Raw genomic sequence first — 22639 nt, forward strand, 5'->3', positions numbered from 1 at the left:
GTGTCACATTTGCCATATTGTACACCTGGATTTGAGTGGTCCACTCTCCGTGCTGCCTAGATGGAACTCAAAATTGTGCCTTTTACTCCTCTCTTTCCCTGGTTAGGATGTGTGAGTTCAAGGGACTGATGGGTAACAGGGTTTCTCTACTCTCTCCTTGAACTCAGGAGCCAGGAGAGCTACCCAACCCCTCTCCCCTGCTCTGCCCCAGCTTGAGCCTTCAAGTCTTCTGCAGTAGGGCAAGGTGGCATGTGTTCAGTGGCTCAGCTGCCAGCCCCAGTGCTAGCCATGGTGGAAGGCTCATCTGTATGGAATGAGTCAGCTCACAACTGCCAGCATCTGGGCTGTGTCCCACCCTGAACTGCTCCTGCCATCAATTCAAAGGACACAAGCATGACACTGACAAGTTCCCCTGGAAACCATGTACCCAAGTGCCACCCCACATGTTGCTGAAGGGCCACAAGCAATGATCATTGCACTAATTCCACATGCAGCTGGTGCCCCTGTTTGACAGCACTTTCAAAGGAGAAATCTTTCCCTAATATCAAATCTAATTCTCCCCTGGCAGACCTTGAGGCCATTTCCTCCTGTCCTCTCCCTTGTTTCCTGGGAGCAGAGGCTGACCTGCACCAGTCCCACCCGCCTGTGCGGGAGCTGCAGAGAGTGAGAAGGTTCCTGTATGATCTTGACCGTGGCTGCAGGCATGTGTCCCCCAGTCTCTGTGCCCGCATTGCCGGCCCTGCTGCCCTGCTCCCGGAGCCCTGTCCCCGGGCAGAGCCGTTCCCTGCCCGGGCACAGCCCCATGGGCTGCTCCCTGCTGCGGCCTGGGCCGGCCCCCGAGCAGGCTCCCCCTGCGGGTGGCCCCGGGCTGGCCGCGTGTCCCCAGCCGGCTGTGCCCGGGCAGCTGCCTCAGCCGTGAGGGCTGCAGAGCTGCGGGAGCCCAGGGCTCTCTGCCGGCCACCCTGCAGAGCTCCCAGCTCCAGCTGGCAGGGCCTCAGCGCCCACCCTGTGTCCTCCCGCACGGACGGACAGGCTGAACCCTGCTTGCTGCCCTCATGACGGCACTCCTGGCCCCAGCGCTCTCCAAGGCCTTCTCCAGGGGCACCTTCCTGCGGCCTTTCAGTCCCTGCCCGGGAGCCAGCAGAGACCTGCAGAGGGGCTGTTGGCAAGAGTCTGGAGGGACAGCGCCAGGGCAGTGGCTTCCCTCTGACACAGGGCGGCCTTAGGCTGGAGATGGGCAAGGAATTCTGGCCTTGGAGGCTGCTGAGTCCTGGCCCACGCTGCCCACAGGAGCTGTGGCTGCCCCATCCCTGGCCGTGTTCCAGGCCAGCTTGGATGGGCCTTGGGGCAGCCTGGCCTAGCGGAAGGTGTCCCTGCCCTTGGCAGCAGGGCTGGAACAAGACAATTTCTAAGGACCCCTCCAAGCCAAGGCATTCTGGGATTCTGTGATCAGAGGGGCTGGGGGCAGCTCGGCCTAATTTCTGCTTAGAGCCAATTCAGCACTCTCAGTTTGGCTGAGTTCAAGGAGTTCTATTCAAGATCCCAGATTCACAGTGTGTGACATTTACCACTACTGTAGGCCTGGCTGCGATCAATAAAGTCTAGCACACTCCACATTCTGTAAAAGTGCATTTTATTGAAGAAAGAGCAAAGGGTTTTCCAGCTCACCCCTTGTAAATGCACTAACTATAGAACATGAATATGGGTTGCAACAGATAGCAACACTAGATAAGGCTTTACATGTATATAACATTATATCAATAATGTAATATATTACAGGCATGTGATGTATACTACATAATATGCAGGTATATTCAAATATAATTTATACAGCATGTATATATCATATGTATCTTATATATGTTATAAATATATCTCTTTTATGTAACACCTTCCAGACATAAACATACTAAGAGCAACAATGTGTCACAACAGATAGTGACACTAAATAGGCACTCTACTGCTACTATTTACACGTAATTACATATTCAACTCTTTAAAATTACTTTTTATCACGACATCATATCTACATATTTCATATATTTTATAATATTAATATTAGTGTTTTGTTTTATGGTAATTTAGTAGTATATATAATTTAAAAATAGTCTATAATAGGAATACACAATATATATATCTGTGAAATAAAAATCTAGATTTCTCTATAAACAAAATTTCAGGTCAGCTCCAACACCTTTGTTTCAATGATGACGTCAAGGTGTCCCTTCCAGGAACAAGGAGAGACTCCAACCATTGATTCATCCGGGGCCAGCAGTACTGATTTTTCCTCTTGGTCCTTCTTGCCCCATTTCTTTTTTTCTTTCTCTCTCCCACATTCGCACTTCTTCCATGCTCAAAATTTTTGCCCTTTTCAAGGGCTAGGAAAAGCTTTGTGTTGCTTGTGGACTTTGGAGACTTTGGCCCTGCATGTATGGTGCGTGTTCTCTTCATCTGCTTTTTCAAGAGTGGGAGAGTTAAACTGCAAGCAAGAGGTTAATGCCATCTGGGAGCCTTTTTTGGACAATGAAATGATGCAAGGAGGCAGAATAAAACTTCCCATGGCCCTCCACCTGCTGAGGTGGTAGGAGAGGCTGTGGGACCTTCACCAAAGCCTTTGCCCACATCCTCCTCTCCTTTAAGCACAAAATTTGTCCAGCAAGGTGGTTCTGTGCTGACAGCAGAGCAGCTTCCTGTTCATAGCCTTGACTCCTTCCCTTCATTAGGTCAATCTTCAGCAAGAAGGATTCTTCTGAACCACTTTTGCAGAATTTGGTACTCATATATCGCCTGGCTGTGGGCATGAGGCTCCTGCACCAGGTGATGGAGGAGATTGTATGTCTCACCCGTTTGAACATCTGGAGGTAAATTGATGTCCTGAGGGAGCCTCTGGTTACCCACAATAAAGTGGTTGAGGTGTTTTGTTTGCACACATAAACACAGGCTGTCCATGACATCCTGCAGTCGTTCCAGGAGATCTCTCCTGCGCCACGATGTGACAGGCGTGACATTGAGCAGGTGCATGACAATGGTCTTCATGGTGTAGGTGGAAAAGCCAAAGCCCAGCTGAAGTCGGGTGAAGAACTGCAGGCATTTGAGGTGCAAGCTGTCCGGGGGGGCCTGCCTGGCAATGTGCTTGAAGAACTCAACCTCTGCCACAGCATAGGACTCGGGCCAGATTGTGCTTGCTGTGTGGGCCTCTCTGGTCTGGCTGCTGACAAAGATGGCTGAGTCATCTCTCCGCACCCCGAACAGCATCTCAATCCTGAAGCTTTTACTGCCGTTGGTCACTTTGAATTGGCAGGAGCGTGTGGAGGGCAGCAGCACTAAGTGCCAGTTGTGTGACTGAGGCAAAGCTGGCCAGATTGCTCTCACCAGCTGGCAGAACCAGCGGGCAGTTTTCTGCACGTCAAGGTAGGAGCCGGTGCAGAGGGTGTCCAGGAGGCTGGGACCCTGATTCCTCCTCAGCTCCTCCTCGGGGTGGTGCAGGAAGCACAGCATGTCCTCAGCCTGCTGCTCCCTCGTGCAGGTGCACTCCAGCTGCACACGGACACGGAAGTTCCTCACCTGCCTCTGCCCTGCACTGTCCAGCTCCAGGTGGAAGCTGTGGCCTCGGGGAGGAGTCATGGGTATGAGCACACGGTACATGACATCCTGCTCACGGGGACTCCAGCCTTCAAAGGCACTGCCCACCCCGATGGCTCGTTGCAAGACTGGGTAGAAACTGTTTGCCAAGACATGGCAAAAGTAAAGGCTATAATTATCCATGAGTTTAGTTATCCACTCACAGCCTGCCTGCAGGTCCTGTACAGGCCACTGGATGCGCTCCATTATAACTTGTCCAATGCGATCATCGAAATCGTCTTCTTCTTGCACTGCAGTTGAAACATCATTGTTGTTTTCTGCAATTTCAGACTCATTGACAGCTTCATTTCCTGCATTGCCTTCTTCATGTGCAGCAACATTGCCAAGTTGCTCTTCATTTGCACCACGGTTTTCTTCTTCATCCTCCTCTCTCCTCAGGCTGCTTTTCCACCCAATAAACCACAGGACCAAGATGTGGACCAGGACCACAGCAACAATGACGAGCTTCAAGAGCTGCACCTGCTTCCAGGTGACCTGCTCCATCTCCTGCTCCAGATGAAGTCTCTCCCATTCCAGGTGTTTTGCACGCACTTCCATGCGCAGACGTGTTTCCTCATCCAATCCGTCAGCCACGGGCTGTGGGTACTGGATGAGGCTTTTCAAAAGTACAAAAAGGAATACCACGGGATCCATGGTCTGCAGGAGGAGGGAGAGAAGGCTATGAGTGGGATGGGATGGAGGGATCTGCTGGTTGCTGGATGGAGGACAGGATCCTCAGGGGTCTGGGGACAGGAAGGACAGGGCCACAGACACCATGTAGGCAGCAAGGCCTGTCTCACTGCCTCAGCAGCAGCAGCAGCAGCCCTGTGGCAGCCCAAGGCTCTCCCATGAGAGGCTGTCCCTACATGCAGAAGGAGAACCCAGCCCCAGGTGCAGCATTTCAGCCCCAGCCCTTGTTCCCAGCCCAACCTCCCCACCACGTGTGCACTCACCGCTTGCCAGAGCAATGCAGGGCCAGCGTTACCTGCTGGGGCCTTTTATGGCTGCCTCCATTGTGACACGTCCCCCGTGATGTCACACGTATCACAGCATGTCACAACCCAGCCAACCCCACCCTTTTTCCCCTGAGCCACCTCCTGGTTCAGGCACTCAGAGTGGCCCTGGTGTACTGCTTAGGGCTGCCATTGAGTGAAGCTTTTCCAAAGGACACCCATTGATCTCTTTTTGTGATTATTTTCATCTGCCCTTCACTGGCAATCTCCTAGATATCCCTCTTGGAAGGCACCCTTGAGGATCTTTGAGTCTAAGCTTTGACTCCTCTCTGGTTGAGCTACGCTGAAATCTCAGCATCAGTGTGGTTGAAAAAGGCCCTGAAGATCACACAGTGCAACTGCAAACTTAACACTGCCTACTGTGCCAATCAGCCAGGTCCCCAAATGCCACATCCACAAGACTTTGAAACCTCTCTGAGGGTGGTCCCTCAGAGCCATTTCCATAGGCAGCCTGTTCCCAAGAGTGACATCCTTTTGGTTGAGGGGATATTTCCTAGAGATCCAATCGAAACCTCTCCTGGTGCAACTTGAGGTCATTTTCCTCTGCTCATATTGTTTGTTCCCTGGGCTGATATAATGATCCCCACTTAGCTACAACCTCTCTTCTGGGGCCATTGGCATCACCTCAGGCATTTGAGCTGTGAAACCAGCTCCTGGCAGAGGAGAGAAAGGTGGTGCTTGTGCACTGTACTTCCCATGATCCAGTGGGACAAAATGGGTTCTGGATGTGCAGAAGAGTTGCAGGTTGCACAGAAGGGGCTCCATGTGAGGAGAATCTTTGTGCCAAATACATCAGCCAAGGGAATCCATGCCCTTCCAAGCAGGAGGAAAAGTCATAATTTTCCTTGGAGAGAATTGGAAGGGTTGGAGTGAAAGTCAGTGCTGCCATGTCTCTGCATGTCCATGTGGATTTTGCTAACCTGCAAGGCCAGAGTGTCAAGAGGGAATCTCAGCAGCCAAGAAATGCCCTCTAGCTCTGGGGCCTTCCATGGCACGGGCAGCACAAGGGAGAGCCCTTCCGTGGCCTTTGCCTTCAGCAAGGCCCCAGTTTGGGCAAACCCTGAATTCCCTGTGAAAGCAGCTCAGATTTACACTGCCCAGCCTGAAGGATGCCAGAGGACAGACAAGGCCAACAAAGGTGCAAGTGCAATCCAGCTTAGGCTACAGCTTTCTGTCCTCGTGTCTCTGGAGCCTTGGAGTGGAAGGCTTCGTGGCTGGCGGTGACTTTCACCAGCTCTCCTGCTAACAGCCCTGGGCACCCCAGGGCTGCTTGGTCTCAGCCCAGGCTGGTGCAGGAAGAAATGATCACCTGGCTTTGGAGACCCCTGAGACAAGCATAGATGATGAGTGTCCAGAGAAGACACAATCAGCACTGCACAGTTGCTACTCTAAGCCATCAATCACAGAAAATTCAAACCTTACTGTTTGGGTTTAGGGTCTTTGCTGTGTTTCGTTTGGAGCTTTTCCTCCCACAGGAAAATGTGTGACATTTGCCATATTGTACACCTGGATTTGAGTGGTCCACTCACAGTGTGGACTACATGGAACTCAAAATTGTGCCTTTGCCCCTCTCTTTCCCTGGTTAGGATGTGTGAGTTCAAGGGACTGATGGGTAACAGCGTTTCTCTCCTCTCTCCTTGAACTCAGGAGCCAGGAGAGCTACCCAACCCCTCTCCCCTGCTCTGCCCCAGCTTGAGCCTTCAAGTCTTCTGCAGTAGGGTAAGGTGGCATGTGTTCAGTGGCTCAGCTGCCAGCCCCAGTGCTAGCCATGGTGGAAGGCTCATTTGTATGGAATGAGTCAGGTCACAGCTGCCAGCATCTGGGCTGTGTCCCACCCTGAACTGCTCCTGCCATCAATTCAAAGGACACAAGCATGACACTGACAAGTTCCCCTGGAAACCATGTACCCAAGTGCCACCCCACATGTTGCTGAAGGGCCACAAGCAATGATCATTGCACTAATTCCACATGCAGCTGGTGCCCCTGTTTGACAGCACTTTCAAAGGAGAAATCTTTCCCTAATATCCAATCTAATTCTCCCCTGGCAGACCTTGAGGCCATTTCCTCCTGTCCTCTCCCTTGTTTCCTGGGAGCAGAGGCTGACCTGCACCAGTCCCACCCGCCTGTGTGGGAGCTGCAGAGAGTGAGAAGGTTCCTGTATGATCTTGACCGTGGCTGCAGGCATGTGTCCCCCAGTCTCTGTGCCCGCATTGCCGGCCCTGCTGCCCTGCTCCCGGAGCCCTGTCCCCGGGCAGAGCCGTTCCCTGCCCGGGCACAGCCCCATGGGCTGCTCCCTGCTGCGGCCTGGGCCGGCCCCCGAGCAGGCTCCCCCTGCGGGTGGCCCCGGGCTGGCCGCGTGTCCCCAGCCGGCTGTGCCCGGGCAGCTGCCTCAGCCGTGAGGGCTGCAGAGCTGCGGGAGCCCAGGGCTCTCTGCCGGCCACCCTGCAGAGCTCCCAGCTCCAGCTGGCAGGGCCTCAGCGCCCGCCCTGTGTCCTCCCGCACGGACGGACAGGCTGAACCCTGCTTGCTGCCCTCATGACGGCACTCCTGGCCCCAGCGCTCTCCAAGGCCTTCTCCAGGGGCACCTTCCTGCGGCCTTTCAGTCCCTGCCCGGGAGCCAGCAGAGACCTGCAGAGGGGCTGTTGGCAAGAGTCTGGAGGGACAGCGCCAGGGCAGTGGCTTCCCTCTGACACAGGGCGGCCTTAGGCTGGAGATGGGCAAGGAATTCTGGCCTTGGAGGCTGCTGAGTCCTGGCCCACGCTGCCCACAGGAGCTGTGGCTGCCCCATCCCTGGCCGTGTTCCAGGCCAGCTTGGATGGGCCTTGGGGCAGCCTGGCCTAGCGGAAGGTGTCCCTGCCCTTGGCAGCAGGGCTGGAACAAGACAATTTCTAAGGACCCCTCCAAGCCAAGGCATTCTGGGATTCTGTGATCAGAGGGGCTGGGGGCAGCTCGGCCTAATTTCTGCTTAGAGCCAATTCAGCACTCTCAGTTTGGCTGAGTTCAAGGAGTTCTATTCAAGATCCCAGATTCACAGTGTGTGACATTTACCACTACTGTAGGCCTGGCTGCGATCAATAAAGTCTAGCACACTCCACATTCTGTAAAAGTGCATTTTATTGAAGAAAGAGCAAAGGGTTTTCCAGCTCACCCCTTGTAAATGCACTAACTATAGAACATGAATATGGGTTGCAACAGATAGCAACACTAGATAAGGCTTTACATGTATATAACATTATATCAATAATGTAATATATTACAGGCATGTGATGTATACTACATAATATGCAGGTATATTCAAATATAATTTATACAGCATGTATATATCATATGTATCTTATATATGTTATAAATATATCTCTTTTATGTAACACCTTCCAGACATAAACATACTAAGAGCAACAATGTGTCACAACAGATAGTGACACTAAATAGGCACTCTACTGCTACTATTTACACGTAATTACATATTCAACTCTTTAAAATTACTTTTTATCACGACATCATATCTACATATTTCATATATTTTATAATATTAATATTAGTGTTTTGTTTTATGGTAATTTAGTAGTATATATAATTTAAAAATAGTCTATAATAGGAATACACAATATATATATCTGTGAAATAAAAATCTAGATTTCTCTATAAACAAAATTTCAGGTCAGCTCCAACACCTTTGTTTCAATGATGACGTCAAGGTGTCCCTTCCAGGAACAAGGAGAGACTCCAACCATTGATTCATCCGGGGCCAGCAGTACTGATTTTTCCTCTTGGTCCTTCTTGCCCCATTTCTTTTTTTCTTTCTCTCTCCCACATTCGCACTTCTTCCATGCTCAAAATTTTTGCCCTTTTCAAGGGCTAGGAAAAGCTTTGTGTTGCTTGTGGACTTTGGAGACTTTGGCCCTGCATGTATGGTGCGTGTTCTCTTCATCTGCTTTTTCAAGAGTGGGAGAGTTAAACTGCAAGCAAGAGGTTAATGCCATCTGGGAGCCTTTTTTGGACAATGAAATGATGCAAGGAGGCAGAATAAAACTTCCCATGGCCCTCCACCTGCTGAGGTGGTAGGAGAGGCTGTGGGACCTTCACCAAAGCCTTTGCCCACATCCTCCTCTCCTTTAAGCACAAAATTTGTCCAGCAAGGTGGTTCTGTGCTGACAGCAGAGCAGCTTCCTGTTCATAGCCTTGACTCCTTCCCTTCATTAGGTCAATCTTCAGCAAGAAGGATTCTTCTGAACCACTTTTGCAGAATTTGGTACTCATATATCGCCTGGCTGTGGGCATGAGGCTCCTGCACCAGGTGATGGAGGAGATTGTATGTCTCACCCGTTTGAACATCTGGAGGTAAATTGATGTCCTGAGGGAGCCTCTGGTTACCCACAATAAAGTGGTTGAGGTGTTTTGTTTGCACACATAAACACAGGCTGTCCATGACATCCTGCAGTCGTTCCAGGAGATCTCTCCTGCGCCACGATGTGACAGGCGTGACATTGAGCAGGTGCATGACAATGGTCTTCATGGTGTAGGTGGAAAAGCCAAAGCCCAGCTGAAGTCGGGTGAAGAACTGCAGGCATTTGAGGTGCAAGCTGTCCGGGGGGGCCTGCCTGGCAATGTGCTTGAAGAACTCAACCTCTGCCACAGCATAGGACTCGGGCCAGATTGTGCTTGCTGTGTGGGCCTCTCTGGTCTGGCTGCTGACAAAGATGGCTGAGTCATCTCTCCGCACCCCGAACAGCATCTCAATCCTGAAGCTTTTACTGCCGTTGGTCACTTTGAATTGGCAGGAGCGTGTGGAGGGCAGCAGCACTAAGTGCCAGTTGTGTGACTGAGGCAAAGCTGGCCAGATTGCTCTCACCAGCTGGCAGAACCAGCGGGCAGTTTTCTGCACGTCAAGGTAGGAGCCGGTGCAGAGGGTGTCCAGGAGGCTGGGACCCTGATTCCTCCTCAGCTCCTCCTCGGGGTGGTGCAGGAAGCACAGCATGTCCTCAGCCTGCTGCTCCCTCGTGCAGGTGCACTCCAGCTGCACACGGACACGGAAGTTCCTCACCTGCCTCTGCCCTGCACTGTCCAGCTCCAGGTGGAAGCTGTGGCCTCGGGGAGGAGTCATGGGTATGAGCACACGGTACATGACATCCTGCTCACGGGGACTCCAGCCTTCAAAGGCACTGCCCACCCCGATGGCTCGTTGCAAGACTGGGTAGAAACTGTTTGCCAAGACATGGCAAAAGTAAAGGCTATAATTATCCATGAGTTTAGTTATCCACTCACAGCCTGCCTGCAGGTCCTGTACAGGCCACTGGATGCGCTCCATTATAACTTGTCCAATGCGATCATCGAAATCGTCTTCTTCTTGCACTGCAGTTGAAACATCATTGTTGTTTTCTGCAATTTCAGACTCATTGACAGCTTCATTTCCTGCATTGCCTTCTTCATGTGCAGCAACATTGCCAAGTTGCTCTTCATTTGCACCACGGTTTTCTTCTTCATCCTCCTCTCTCCTCAGGCTGCTTTTCCACCCAATAAACCACAGGACCAAGATGTGGACCAGGACCACAGCAACAATGACGAGCTTCAAGAGCTGCACCTGCTTCCAGGTGACCTGCTCCATCTCCTGCTCCAGATGAAGTCTCTCCCATTCCAGGTGTTTTGCACGCACTTCCATGCGCAGACGTGTTTCCTCATCCAATCCGTCAGCCACGGGCTGTGGGTACTGGATGAGGCTTTTCAAAAGTACAAAAAGGAATACCACGGGATCCATGGTCTGCAGGAGGAGGGAGAGAAGGCTATGAGTGGGATGGGATGGAGGGATCTGCTGGTTGCTGGATGGAGGACAGGATCCTCAGGGGTCTGGGGACAGGAAGGACAGGGCCACAGACACCATGTAGGCAGCAAGGCCTGTCTCACTGCCTCAGCAGCAGCAGCAGCAGCCCTGTGGCAGCCCAAGGCTCTCCCATGAGAGGCTGTCCCTACATGCAGAAGGAGAACCCAGCCCCAGGTGCAGCATTTCAGCCCCAGCCCTTGTTCCCAGCCCAACCTCCCCACCACGTGTGCACTCACCGCTTGCCAGAGCAATGCAGGGCCAGCGTTACCTGCTGGGGCCTTTTATGGCTGCCTCCATTGTGACACGTCCCCCGTGATGTCACACGTATCACAGCATGTCACAACCCAGCCAACCCCACCCTTTTTCCCCTGAGCCACCTCCTGGTTCAGGCACTCAGAGTGGCCCTGGTGTACTGCTTAGGGCTGCCATTGAGTGAAGCTTTTCCAAAGGACACCCATTGATCTCTTTTTGTGATTATTTTCATCTGCCCTTCACTGGCAATCTCCTAGATATCCCTCTTGGAAGGCACCCTTGAGGATCTTTGAGTCTAAGCTTTGACTCCTCTCTGGTTGAGCTACGCTGAAATCTCAGCATCAGTGTGGTTGAAAAAGGCCCTGAAGATCACACAGTGCAACTGCAAACTTAACACTGCCTACTGTGCCAATCAGCCAGGTCCCCAAATGCCACATCCACAAGACTTTGAAACCTCTCTGAGGGTGGTCCCTCAGAGCCATTTCCATAGGCAGCCTGTTCCCAAGAGTGACATCCTTTTGGTTGAGGGGATATTTCCTAGAGATCCAATCGAAACCTCTCCTGGTGCAACTTGAGGTCATTTTCCTCTGCTCATATTGTTTGTTCCCTGGGCTGATATAATGATCCCCACTTAGCTACAACCTCTCTTCTGGGGCCATTGGCATCACCTCAGGCATTTGAGCTGTGAAACCAGCTCCTGGCAGAGGAGAGAAAGGTGGTGCTTGTGCACTGTACTTCCCATGATCCAGTGGGACAAAATGGGTTCTGGATGTGCAGAAGAGTTGCAGGTTGCACAGAAGGGGCTCCATGTGAGGAGAATCTTTGTGCCAAATACATCAGCCAAGGGAATCCATGCCCTTCCAAGCAGGAGGAAAAGTCATAATTTTCCTTGGAGAGAATTGGAAGGGTTGGAGTGAAAGTCAGTGCTGCCATGTCTCTGCATGTCCATGTGGATTTTGCTAACCTGCAAGGCCAGAGTGTCAAGAGGGAATCTCAGCAGCCAAGAAATGCCCTCTAGCTCTGGGGCCTTCCATGGCACGGGCAGCACAAGGGAGAGCCCTTCCGTGGCCTTTGCCTTCAGCAAGGCCCCAGTTTGGGCAAACCCTGAATTCCCTGTGAAAGCAGCTCAGATTTACACTGCCCAGCCTGAAGGATGCCAGAGGACAGACAAGGCCAACAAAGGTGCAAGTGCAATCCAGCTTAGGCTACAGCTTTCTGTCCTCGTGTCTCTGGAGCCTTGGAGTGGAAGGCTTCGTGGCTGGCGGTGACTTTCACCAGCTCTCCTGCTAACAGCCCTGGGCACCCCAGGGCTGCTTGGTCTCAGCACAGGCTGGTGCAGGAAGAAATGATCACCTGGCTTTGGAGACCCCTGAGACAAGCATAGATGATGAGTGTCCAGAGAAGACACAATCAGCACTGCACAGCTGCTACTCTAAGCCATCAATAACAGAAAATTCAAACCTTACTGTTTGGGTTTAGGGTCTTTGCTGTGTTTCGTTTGGAGCTTTTCCTCCCACAGGAAAATGTGTGACATTTGCCATATTGTACACCTGGATTTGAGTGGTCCACTCACAGTGTGGACTACATGGAACTCAAAATTGTGCCTTTGCCCCTCTCTTTCCCTGGTTAGGATGTGTGAGTTCAAGGGACTGATGGGTAACAGCGTTTCTCTCCTCTCTCCTTGAACTCAGGAGCCAGGAGAGCTACCCAACCCCTCTCCCCTGCTCTGCCCCAGCTTGAGCCTTCAAGTCTTCTGCAGTAGGGTAAGGTGGCATGTGTTCAGTGGCTCAGCTGCCAGCCCCAGTGCTAGCCATGGTGGAAGGCTCATTTGTATGGAATGAGTCAGGTCACAGCTGCCAGCATCTGGGCTGTGTCCCACTCCACATTGGTCCTGCTATAAAGTCAGAGGGCACAAACCGAACATTGAGAAATCCAACTCGAAAACATGTCCCCAAGTGCCACCCCACACACTGCTGAAGCGCCTCAAGCAATGACAATTCCAACAATTCCATGGGCAGCTGGTGCCCCTGTTTGACAACACTTTCAAAGGAGAAATCTTTCCCTAATATCCAATCTAATTCTCCCCGGCAGACCTTGAGGCCATTTCCTCCTGTCCTCTCCCTTGTTTCCTGGGAGCAGAGGCTGACCTGCACCAGTCCCACCCTCCTGTGTGGGAGCTGCAGAGAATGAGAAGGTTCCTGTATGATCTTGACCGTGGCTGCAGGCATGTGTCCCCCTGTCTCTGTGCCCGCATTGCCGGCCCTGCTGCCCTGCTCCCGGAGCCCTGTCCCCGGGCAGAGCCGTTCCCTGCCCGGGCACAGCCCCATGGGCTGCTCCCTGCTGCGGCCTGGGCCGGCCCCCGAGCAGGCTCCCCCTGCGGGTGGCCCCGGGCTGGCCGCGTGTCCCCAGCCGGCTGTGCCCGGGCAGCTGCCTCAGCCGTGAGGGCTGCAGAGCTGCGGGAGCCCAGGGCTCTCTGCCGGCCACCCTGCAGAGCTCCCAGCTCCAGCTGGCAGGGCCTCAGCGCCCACCCTGTGTCCTCCCGCACGGACGGACAGGCTGAACCCTGCTTGCTGCCCTCATGGCGGCACTCCTGGCCCCAGCGCTCTCCAAGGCCTTCTCCAGGGGCACCTTCCTGCGGCCTTTCAGTCCCTGCCCGGGAGCCAGCAGAGACCTGCAGAGGGGCTGTTGGCAAGAGTCTGGAGGGACAGCGCCAGGGCAGTGGCTTCCCTCTGACACAGGGCGGCCTTAGGCTGGAGATGGGCAAGGAATTCTGGCCTTGGAGGCTGCTGAGTCCTGGCCCACGCTGCCCACAGGAGCTGTGGCTGCCCCATCCCTGGCCGTGTTCCAGGCCAGCTTGAGTGGGCCTTGGGGCAGCCTGGCCTAGCAGAAGGTGTCCCTGCCCTTGGCAGCAGGGCTGGAACAAGACAATTTCTAAGGACCCCTCCAAGCCAAGGCATTCTGGGATTCTGTGATCAGAGGGGCTGGGGGCAGCTCGGCCTAATTTCTGCTTAGAGCCAATTCAGCACTCTCAGTTTGGCTGAGTTCAAGGAGTCTGTTCAAGATCCCAGATTCACAGTGTGTGACATTTACCACTACTGTAGGCCTGGCTGAGATCAATGAAGTCTAGCACACTCCACATTCTATAAAAGTGCATTTTATTGAAGCAAGAGCAAAGGGTTTTTCAGCTCACCCCTTGTAAATGCACTAACTATAGAGCATAAATATGTGTTGCAACAGATAACGACACTAAATATGGCTTTACATGAATTTAAAATTATATCAATATTATCATATCATATCATATAATGTAATGTACACATGCTGTGTGTAATACATATTATACAGGTATATTCAAATATAATTTATACAGCATGTATATATCATATGTATCTTATATATGTTATAAATATATCTCTTTTATGTAACACCTTCCTGACATAAAAATTCTAAGAGCAACAATATGTGTCACAACAGATAGTGACACTAAATAGGCACTCTACTGCTACTATTTACACGTAATTGCATATTCAACTCTTTAAAATTACTTTTTATCAGAACATCATCTCTACATATTTCATATATTTTATAATATTAATATTAGTGTTTTGTTTTATGGTAATTTAGTAGTGTATGTAATTTATAAATATTATGGTCTATTATAGGAATACGCAATATATATATCTATGAAATAAAAATCTAGATTTCTCTATAAACAAAATTTCAGGTCAGCTCCAACACCGTTGTTCAATGCTGATGTCAAGGTGTCCCTTCCAGGAACAAGGAGAGACTCCATCCGTTGATTCATCCAGGGCCAGCAGTACTGATTTTTCCTCTTGGTCCTTCTTGCCCCGTTTCTTTTTTTTCTTTCTCTGTCCCACATTCACACTTCTTCCGTGCTCAAAATTTTTGCCCTTTTCAAAGGCCAGGAAAAGCTTTGTGTTGCTGGAGGACTTTGGAGACTTTTGCCCTGCATGTATGGCGCGTGTTCTCTTCTCCTGCCTTTTCAGGCGCGGGAGAGGAGGTAAGCAGGGCTGAATGCGGTCTGGGTGCTTTTTTTGGACAGTGAAATGATACAAGGAGGTAGATTATAACCTCCCATGGCCCTCCACCGGAGACGCTGTGGGACCTTCGCCAGAGCCTTTGTACACATCCTTTTTTCCGTTAAGCACCAAATTTGGACTACAAGGTAGTTCTCTGCTGCCACCAGTTAGCAGCACAAGCACAGCTCTGTGCTCGTAGCCATGACTTCTCCCCTTCATTGGATCAATCTTCAGCAAGAAGGATTCTTTTGTACCACTTTTTCAGAACCAGATACTCATGTATGGCCTGGCTGTGGGCATGCGGATCCTGCGCCAGGTTATGGAGGAGATTGTATTTCTCACCCGTTTGAACATCTGGAGGCAAATTGATGTCCTGAGGGAGCCTCTGGTTACCCACAATAAAGTGGTTGAGGTGTTTTGTTTGCACACATAAACGCAGGCTGTCCATGACATCCTGCAGTCGTTCCAGGAGATCTCTCCTGCGCCACGATGTGACAGGCGTGACATTGAGCAGGTACATGACAATGGTCTTCATGGTGTAGGTGGAAAAGCCAAAGCCAAGCGGAAGTCGGGTGAAGAACTGCAGGCATTTGAGGTGCAAGCTGTCCGGGGGGGCCTGCCTGGCAATGTGCTTGAAGAACTCAACCTCTGCCACAGCATAGGACTCGGGCCAGATTGTGCTTGCTGTGTGGGCCTCTCTGGTCTGGCTGCTGACAAAGACGGCTGAGTCATCTCTCCGCACCCCAAACAGCATCTCAATCCTGAAGCTTTCACTGCCGTTGGTCACTTTGAATTGGCAGGAGCGTGTGGAGGGCAGCAGCACTAAGTGCCAGTTGTGTGACTGAGGCAAAGCTGGCCAGATTGCTCTCACCAGCTGGTAGAACCAGCGGGCAGTTTTCTGCACGTCGAGGTAGGAGCCGGTGCAGAGGGTGTCCAGGAGGCTGGGACCCTGATTCCTCCTCAGCTCCTCCTCAGGGTGGTGCAGGAAGCACAGCATGTCCTCAGCCTGCTGCTCCCTCGTGCAGGTGCACTCCAGCTGCACACGGACACGGAAGTTCCTCACCTGCCTCTGCCCTGCACTGTCCAGCTCCAGGTGGAAGCTGTGGCCTCGGGGAGGAGTCATGGGTATGAGCACACGGTACATGACATCCTGCTCACGGGGACTCCAGCCTTCAAAGGCACTGCCCACCCCGATGGCTCGTTGCAGGACTGGGTAGAAACTGTTTGCCAAGACATGGCAAAAGTAAAGGCTGTAATTGTCCATGAGGTTAGTTATCCACTCACAGCCTGCCTGCAGGTCCTGTACAGGCCACTGGATGCGCTCCATTATAACTTGTCCAATGCGATCATCGAAATCGTCTTCTTCTTGCACTGCAATTTCAACATCATTGTTGTTTTCTGCAATTGCAGCCTCATTGACAGCTTCATTTCCAGCATTGCCTTCTTCATGTGCAGCAACATTGCCAAGTTGCTCTTCATTTGCACCTCGGTTTTCTTCTTCATCCACCTCTCTCCTCAGGCTGCTTTTCCACCCAATAAACCACAGGACCAAGAGGTAGACCAGGAGCACAGCAACAGTGACGAGCTTCAAGAGCTGCACCTGCTTCCAGGTGACCCGCTCCATCTCCTGCTCCAGATGAAGTCTCTCCCATTCCAGGTGTTTTGCACGCACTTCCATGCGCAGACGTGTTTCCTCATCCAATCCGTCAGCCACGGGCTGTGGGTACTGGATGAGGCTTTTCAAAAGTACAAAAAGGAATACCACGGGATCCATGGTCTGCAGGAGGAGGGAGAGAAGGCCATGAGTGGGACGGGATGGAGGGATCTGCTGGTTGCTGGATGGAGGACAGGATCCTCAGGGGTCTGGGGACAGGAAGGACAGGGCCACAGACACCATGTAGGCAGCAAGGCCTGTCTCACTGCCTCAGCAGCAGCAGCAGCAGCAGCCCTGTGGCCTGCCCAAGGCTCTCCCATGAGTGGCTGTGTCCCTACATGCAGAAGGAGAACCCAGCCCCAGGTGCAGCATTTCAGCCCCAGCCCTTGTTCCCAGCCCAACCTCCCCACCACGTGTGCACTCACCGCTTGCCAGAGCAATGCAAGGCCAGCGTTACCTGCTGGGGCCTTTTATGGCTGCCTCCATTGTGACACGTCCCCCGTGATGTCACACGTGTCACAGCATGTCACAACCCAGCCAACCCCACCCTTTTTCCCCTGAGCCACCTCCTGGCTCAGGCACTCAGAGTGGCCCTGGTGTACTGCTTAGGGCTGCCATTGAGTGAAGCTTTTCCAAAGGACACCCATTGATCTCTTTTTGTGATTATTTTCATCTGCCCTTCACTGGCAATCTCCTAGATATCCCTCTTGGAAGGCACCCTTGAGGATCTTTGAGTCTAAGTTTTGACTCCTCTCTGGTTGAGCTACGCTGAAATCTCAGCATCAGTGTGGTTGAAAAAGTCCCTGAAGATCACACAGTGCAACTGCAAACTTAACATTGCCTACTGCGCCAATCAGCCAGGTCCCCAAATGCCACATCCACAAGACTTTGAAACCTCTCTGAGGGTGGTCCCTCAGAGCCATTTCCCTAGGCAGCCTGTTCCCAAGCTTGACATCCTTTTGGTTGAGGGGATATTTCCTAGAGATCCACTTGAAACCTCTCCTGGTGCAACTTGAGGTCATTTTCCTCTGCTCATATTGTTTGTTCCCTGGGCTGATATAATGATCCCCACTTAGCTACAACCTCTCTTCTGGGGCCATTGGCATCACGTCAGGCATTTGAGCTGTGAAACCAGCTCCTGGCAGAGGAGAGAAAGGTGGTGCTTGTGCACTGTACTTCCCATGATCCAGTGGGACAAAATGGGTTCTGGATGGACAGAAGAGTTTCAGGTGCCCAGTAAGGGTCTTCATGTGAGGATAATCTTTGTGCCAAATACATCAGCCAAGGGAATCCATGCCCTTCCAAGCAGGAGGAAAAGTCATAATTTTCCTTGGAGAGAATTGGAAGGGTTGGAGGGAAAGTCAGTGCTGCAATGTCTCTGCATGTCCGTGTGGATTTTGCTAACCTGCAAGGCCAGAGTGTCAAGAGGGAATCTCAGCAGCCAAGAAATGCCCTCTAGCTCTGGGGCCTTCCATGGCACGGGCAGCACAAGGGAGAGCCCTTCCGTGGCCTTTGCCTTCAGCAAGGCCCCAGTTTGGGCAAACCCTGAATTCCCTGTGAAAGCAGCTCAGATTTACACTGCCCAGCCTGAAGGATGCCAGAGGACAGACAAGGCCAACAAAGGTGCAAGTGCAATCCAGCTTAGGCTACAGCTTTCTGTCCTTGTGTCTCTGGAGCCTTGGAGTGGAAGGCTTCGTGGCTGGCGGTGACTTTCACCAGCTCTCCTGCTAACAGCCCTGGGCACCCCAGGGCTGCTTGGTCTCAGCCCAGGCTGGTGCAGGAAGAAATGATCACCTGGCTTTGGAGACCCCTGAGACCAGCATAGATGATGAGTGTCCAGAGAAGACACAATCAGCACTGCACAGCTGCTACTCTAAGCCATCAATAACAGAAAATTCAAACCTTACTGTTTGGGTTTAGGGTCTCTGTTGTGTTTCGTTTGGAGCTTTTTCCTCCCACAGGAAAATATGTCACATTTGCCATATTGTACACCTGGATTTGAGTGGTCCACTCTCCATGCTGCCTGGATGGAACTCAAAATTGTGCCTTTTACTCCTCTCTTTCCCTGGTTAGGATGTGTGAGTTCAAGGGACTGATGGGTAACAGGGTTTCTCTACTCTCTCCTTGAACTCAGGAGCCAGGAGAGCCACCCACCCCCCTCCCCTGCCCTGCCCCAGCTTGAGCCTTCAAGTCTTCTGCAGTAGGGCAAGGTGGCATGTGTTCAGTGGCTCAGCTGCCAGCCCCAGTGCTAGCCATGGTGGAAGGCTCATCTGTATGGAATGAGTCAGCTCACAACTGCCAGCATCTGGGCTGTGTCCCACCCTGAACTGCTCCTGCCATCAATTCAAAGGACACAAGCATGACACTGACAAGTTCCCCTGGAAACCATGTACCCAAGTGCCACCCCACATGTTGCTGAATGGCCACAAGCAATGATCATTGCACTAATTCCACATGCAGCTGGTGCCCCTGTTTGACAGCACTTTCAAAGGAGAAATCTTTCCCTAATATCAAATCTAATTCTCCCCTGGCAGACCTTGAGGCCATTTCCTCCTGTCCTCTCCCTTGTTTCCTGGGAGCAGAGGCTGACCTGCACCAGTCCCACCCTCCTGTGTGGGAGCTGCAGAGAGTGAGAAGGTTCCTGTATGATCTTGACCGTGGCTGCAGGCATGTGTCCCCCAGTCTCTGTGCCCGCATTGCCGGCCCTGCAGCCCTGCTCCCGGAGCCCTGTCCCCGGGCAGAGCCGTTCCCTGCCCGGGCACAGCCCCATGGGCTGCTCCCTGCTGCGGCCTGGGCCGGCCCCCGAGCAGGCTCCCCCTGCGGGTGGCCCCGGGCTGGCCGCGTGTCCCCAGCCGGCTGTGCCCGGGCAGCTGCCTCAGCCGTGAGGGCTGCAGAGCTGCGGGAGCCCAGGGCTCTCTGCCGGCCGCCCTGCAGAGCTCCCAGCTCCAGCTGGCAGGCCCTCAGTGCCCGCCCTGTGTCCTCCCGCACGGACGGACAGGCTGAACCCTGCTTGCTGCCCTCATGGCGGCACTCCTGGCCCCAGCGCTCTCCAAGGCCTTCTCCAGGGGCACCTTCCTGCGGCCTTTCAGTCCCTGCCCGGGAGCCAGCAGAGACCTGCAGAGGGGCTGTTGGCAAGAGTCTGGAGGGACAGCGCCAGGGCAGTGGCTTCCCTCTGACACAGGGCGGCCTTAGGCTGGAGATGGGCAAGGAATTCTGGCCTTGGAGGCTGCTGAGTCCTGGCCCACGCTGCCCACAGGAGCTGTGGCTGCCCCATCCCTGGCCGTGTTCCAGGCCAGCTTGGATGGGCCTTGGGGCAGCCTGGCCTAGCGGAAGGTGTCCCTGCCCTTGGCAGCAGGGCTGGAACAAGACAATTTCTAAGGACCCCTCCAAGCCAAGGCATTCTGGGATTCTGTGATCAGAGGGGCTGGGGGCAGCTCGGCCTAATTTCTGCTTAGAGCCAATTCAGCACTCTCAGTTTGGCTGAGTTCAAGGAGTTCTATTCAAGATCCCAGATTCACAGTGTGTGACATTTACCACTACTGTAGGCCTGGCTGCGATCAATAAAGTCTAGCACACTCCACATTCTGTAAAAGTGCATTTTATTGAAGAAAGAGCAAAGGGTTTTCCAGCTCACCCCTTGTAAATGCACTAACTATAGAACATGAATATGGGTTGCAACAGATAGCAACACTAGATAAGGCTTTACATGTATATAACATTATATCAATAATGTAATATATTACAGGCATGTGATGTATACTACATAATATGCAGGTATATTCAAATATAATTTATACAGCATGTATATATCATATGTATCTTATATATGTTATAAATATATCTCTTTTATGTAACACCTTCCAGACATAAACATACTAAGAGCAACAATGTGTCACAACAGATAGTGACACTAAATAGGCACTCTACTGCTACTATTTACACGTAATTACATATTCAACTCTTTAAAATTACTTTTTATCACGACATCATATCTACATATTTCATATATTTTATAATATTAATATTAGTGTTTTGTTTTATGGTAATTTAGTAGTATATATAATTTAAAAATAGTCTATAATAGGAATACACAATATATATATCTGTGAAATAAAAATCTAGATTTCTCTATAAACAAAATTTCAGGTCAGCTCCAACACCTTTGTTTCAATGATGACGTCAAGGTGTCCCTTCCAGGAACAAGGAGAGACTCCAACCATTGATTCATCCGGGGCCAGCAGTACTGATTTTTCCTCTTGGTCCTTCTTGCCCCGTTTCTTTTTTTCTTTCTCTCTCCCACATTCGCACTTCTTCCATGCTCAAAATTTTTGCCCTTTTCAAGGGCTAGGAAAAGCTTTGTGTTGCTTGTGGACTTTGGAGACTTTGGCCCTGCATGTATGGTGCGTGTTCTCTTCATCTGCTTTTTCAAGAGTGGGAGAGTTAAACTGCAAGCAAGAGGTTAATGCCATCTGGGAGCCTTTTTTGGACAATGAAATGATGCAAGGAGGCAGAATAAAACTTCCCATGGCCCTCCACCTGCTGAGGTGGTAGGAGAGGCTGTGGGACCTTCACCAAAGCCTTTGCCCACATCCTCCTCTCCTTTAAGCACAAAATTTGTCCAGCAAGGTGGTTCTGTGCTGACAGCAGAGCAGCTTCCTGTTCATAGCCTTGACTCCTTCCCTTCATTAGGTCAATCTTCAGCAAGAAGGATTCTTCTGAACCACTTTTGCAGAATTTGGTACTCATATATCGCCTGGCTGTGGGCATGAGGCTCCTGCACCAGGTGATGGAGGAGATTGTATGTCTCACCCGTTTGAACATCTGGAGGTAAATTGATGTCCTGCGGGAGCCTCTGGTTACCCACAATAAAGTGGTTGAGGTGTTTTGTTTGCACACATAAACACAGGCTGTCCATGACATCCTGCAGTCGTTCCGGGAGATCTCTCCTGCGCCACGATGTGACAGGCGTGACATTGAGCAGGTGCATGACAATGGTCTTCATGGTGTAGGTGGAAAAGCCAAAGCCCAGCTGAAGTCGGGTGAAGAACTGCAGGCATTTGAGGTGCAAGCTGTCCGGGGGGGCCTGCCTGGCAATGTGCTTGAAGAACTCAACCTCTGCCACAGCATAGGACTCGGGCCAGATTGTGCTTGCTGTGTGGGCCTCTCTGGTCTGGCTGCTGACAAAGATGGCTGAGTCATCTCTCCGCACCCCAAACAGCATCTCAATCCTGAAGCTTTTACTGCCGTTGGTCACTTTGAATTGGCAGGAGCGTGTGGAGGGCAGCAGCACTAAGTGCCAGTTGTGTGACTGAGGCAAAGCTGGCCAGATTGCTCTCACCAGCTGGCAGAACCAGCGGGCAGTTTTCTGCACGTCAAGGTAGGAGCCGGTGCAGAGGGTGTCCAGGAGGCTGGGACCCTGATTCCTCCTCAGCTCCTCCTCGGGGTGGTGCAGGAAGCACAGCATGTCCTCAGCCTGCTGCTCCCTCGTGCAGGTGCACTCCAGCTGCACACGGACACGGAAGTTCCTCACCTGCCTCTGCCCTGCACTGTCCAGCTCCAGGTGGAAGCTGTGGCCTCGGGGAGGAGTCATGGGTATGAGCACACGGTACATGACATCCTGCTCACGGGGACTCCAGCCTTCAAAGGCACTGCCCACCCCGATCGCTCGTTGCAAGACTGGGTAGAAACTGTTTGCCAAGACATGGCAAAAGTAAAGGCTATAATTATCCATGAGTTTAGTTATCCACTCACAGCCTGCCTGCAGGTCCTGTACAGGCCACTGGATGCGCTCCATTATAACTTGTCCAATGCGATCATCGAAATCGTCTTCTTCTTGCACTGCAGTTGAAACATCATTGTTGTTTTCTGCAATTTCAGACTCATTGACAGCTTCATTTCCTGCATTGCCTTCTTCATGTGCAGCAACATTGCCAAGTTGCTCTTCATTTGCACCACGGTTTTCTTCTTCATCCTCCTCTCTCCTCAGGCTGCTTTTCCACCCAATAAACCACAGGACCAAGAGGTAGACCAGGAGCACAGCAACAGCTAAGAGCTTCAAGAGCTGCACCTGCTTCCAGGTGACCCGCTCCATCTCCTGCTCCAGATGAAGTCTCTCCCATTCCAGGTGTTTTGCACGCACTTCCATGCGCAGACGTGTTTCCTCATCCAATCCGTCAGCCACGGGCTGTGGGTACTGGATGAGGCTTTTCAAAAGTACAAAAAGGAATACCACGGGATCCAT

General features: G+C 51.8%; 4 protein-coding genes across 4 annotated transcripts; all 4 read right to left on the minus strand.

Moving 5' to 3' along the window:
* Positions 1-2724: 2724 nt before the first annotated feature.
* LOC132328422 (inositol 1,4,5-trisphosphate receptor-interacting protein-like 1) lies at positions 2725-4275 on the minus strand. Its single transcript, XM_059848239.1, has one exon. The coding sequence runs from the start codon at positions 4273-4275 to the stop codon at positions 2725-2727; it is 1551 nt and encodes a 516-aa protein (XP_059704222.1).
* Positions 4276-8838: 4563 nt separating this feature from the next.
* Positions 8839-10389, minus strand: LOC132328424 (inositol 1,4,5-trisphosphate receptor-interacting protein-like 1). The gene has a single exon (XM_059848240.1). The coding sequence runs from the start codon at positions 10387-10389 to the stop codon at positions 8839-8841; it is 1551 nt and encodes a 516-aa protein (XP_059704223.1).
* A 4578-nt stretch (positions 10390-14967) lies between these two features.
* On the minus strand, positions 14968-16518 carry LOC132328425 (inositol 1,4,5-trisphosphate receptor-interacting protein-like 1). Its single transcript, XM_059848241.1, has one exon. The coding sequence runs from the start codon at positions 16516-16518 to the stop codon at positions 14968-14970; it is 1551 nt and encodes a 516-aa protein (XP_059704224.1).
* A 4570-nt stretch (positions 16519-21088) lies between these two features.
* Positions 21089-22639, minus strand: LOC132328426 (inositol 1,4,5-trisphosphate receptor-interacting protein-like 1). Its single transcript, XM_059848242.1, has one exon. The coding sequence runs from the start codon at positions 22637-22639 to the stop codon at positions 21089-21091; it is 1551 nt and encodes a 516-aa protein (XP_059704225.1).

The sequence above is a fragment of the Haemorhous mexicanus genome, chromosome 6 (genome assembly GCF_027477595.1).
Source record: "Haemorhous mexicanus isolate bHaeMex1 chromosome 6, bHaeMex1.pri, whole genome shotgun sequence".
NCBI lineage: Eukaryota > Metazoa > Chordata > Aves > Passeriformes > Fringillidae > Haemorhous > Haemorhous mexicanus.

Coding starts and splice junctions, on each gene's coding strand:
- LOC132328422 (XM_059848239.1), bottom strand. CDS start 4,275: ATGGATCCCGTGGTATTCCTTTTTGTACTTTTGAAAAGCCTCATCCAG.
- LOC132328424 (XM_059848240.1), bottom strand. CDS start 10,389: ATGGATCCCGTGGTATTCCTTTTTGTACTTTTGAAAAGCCTCATCCAG.
- LOC132328425 (XM_059848241.1), bottom strand. CDS start 16,518: ATGGATCCCGTGGTATTCCTTTTTGTACTTTTGAAAAGCCTCATCCAG.
- LOC132328426 (XM_059848242.1), bottom strand. CDS start 22,639: ATGGATCCCGTGGTATTCCTTTTTGTACTTTTGAAAAGCCTCATCCAG.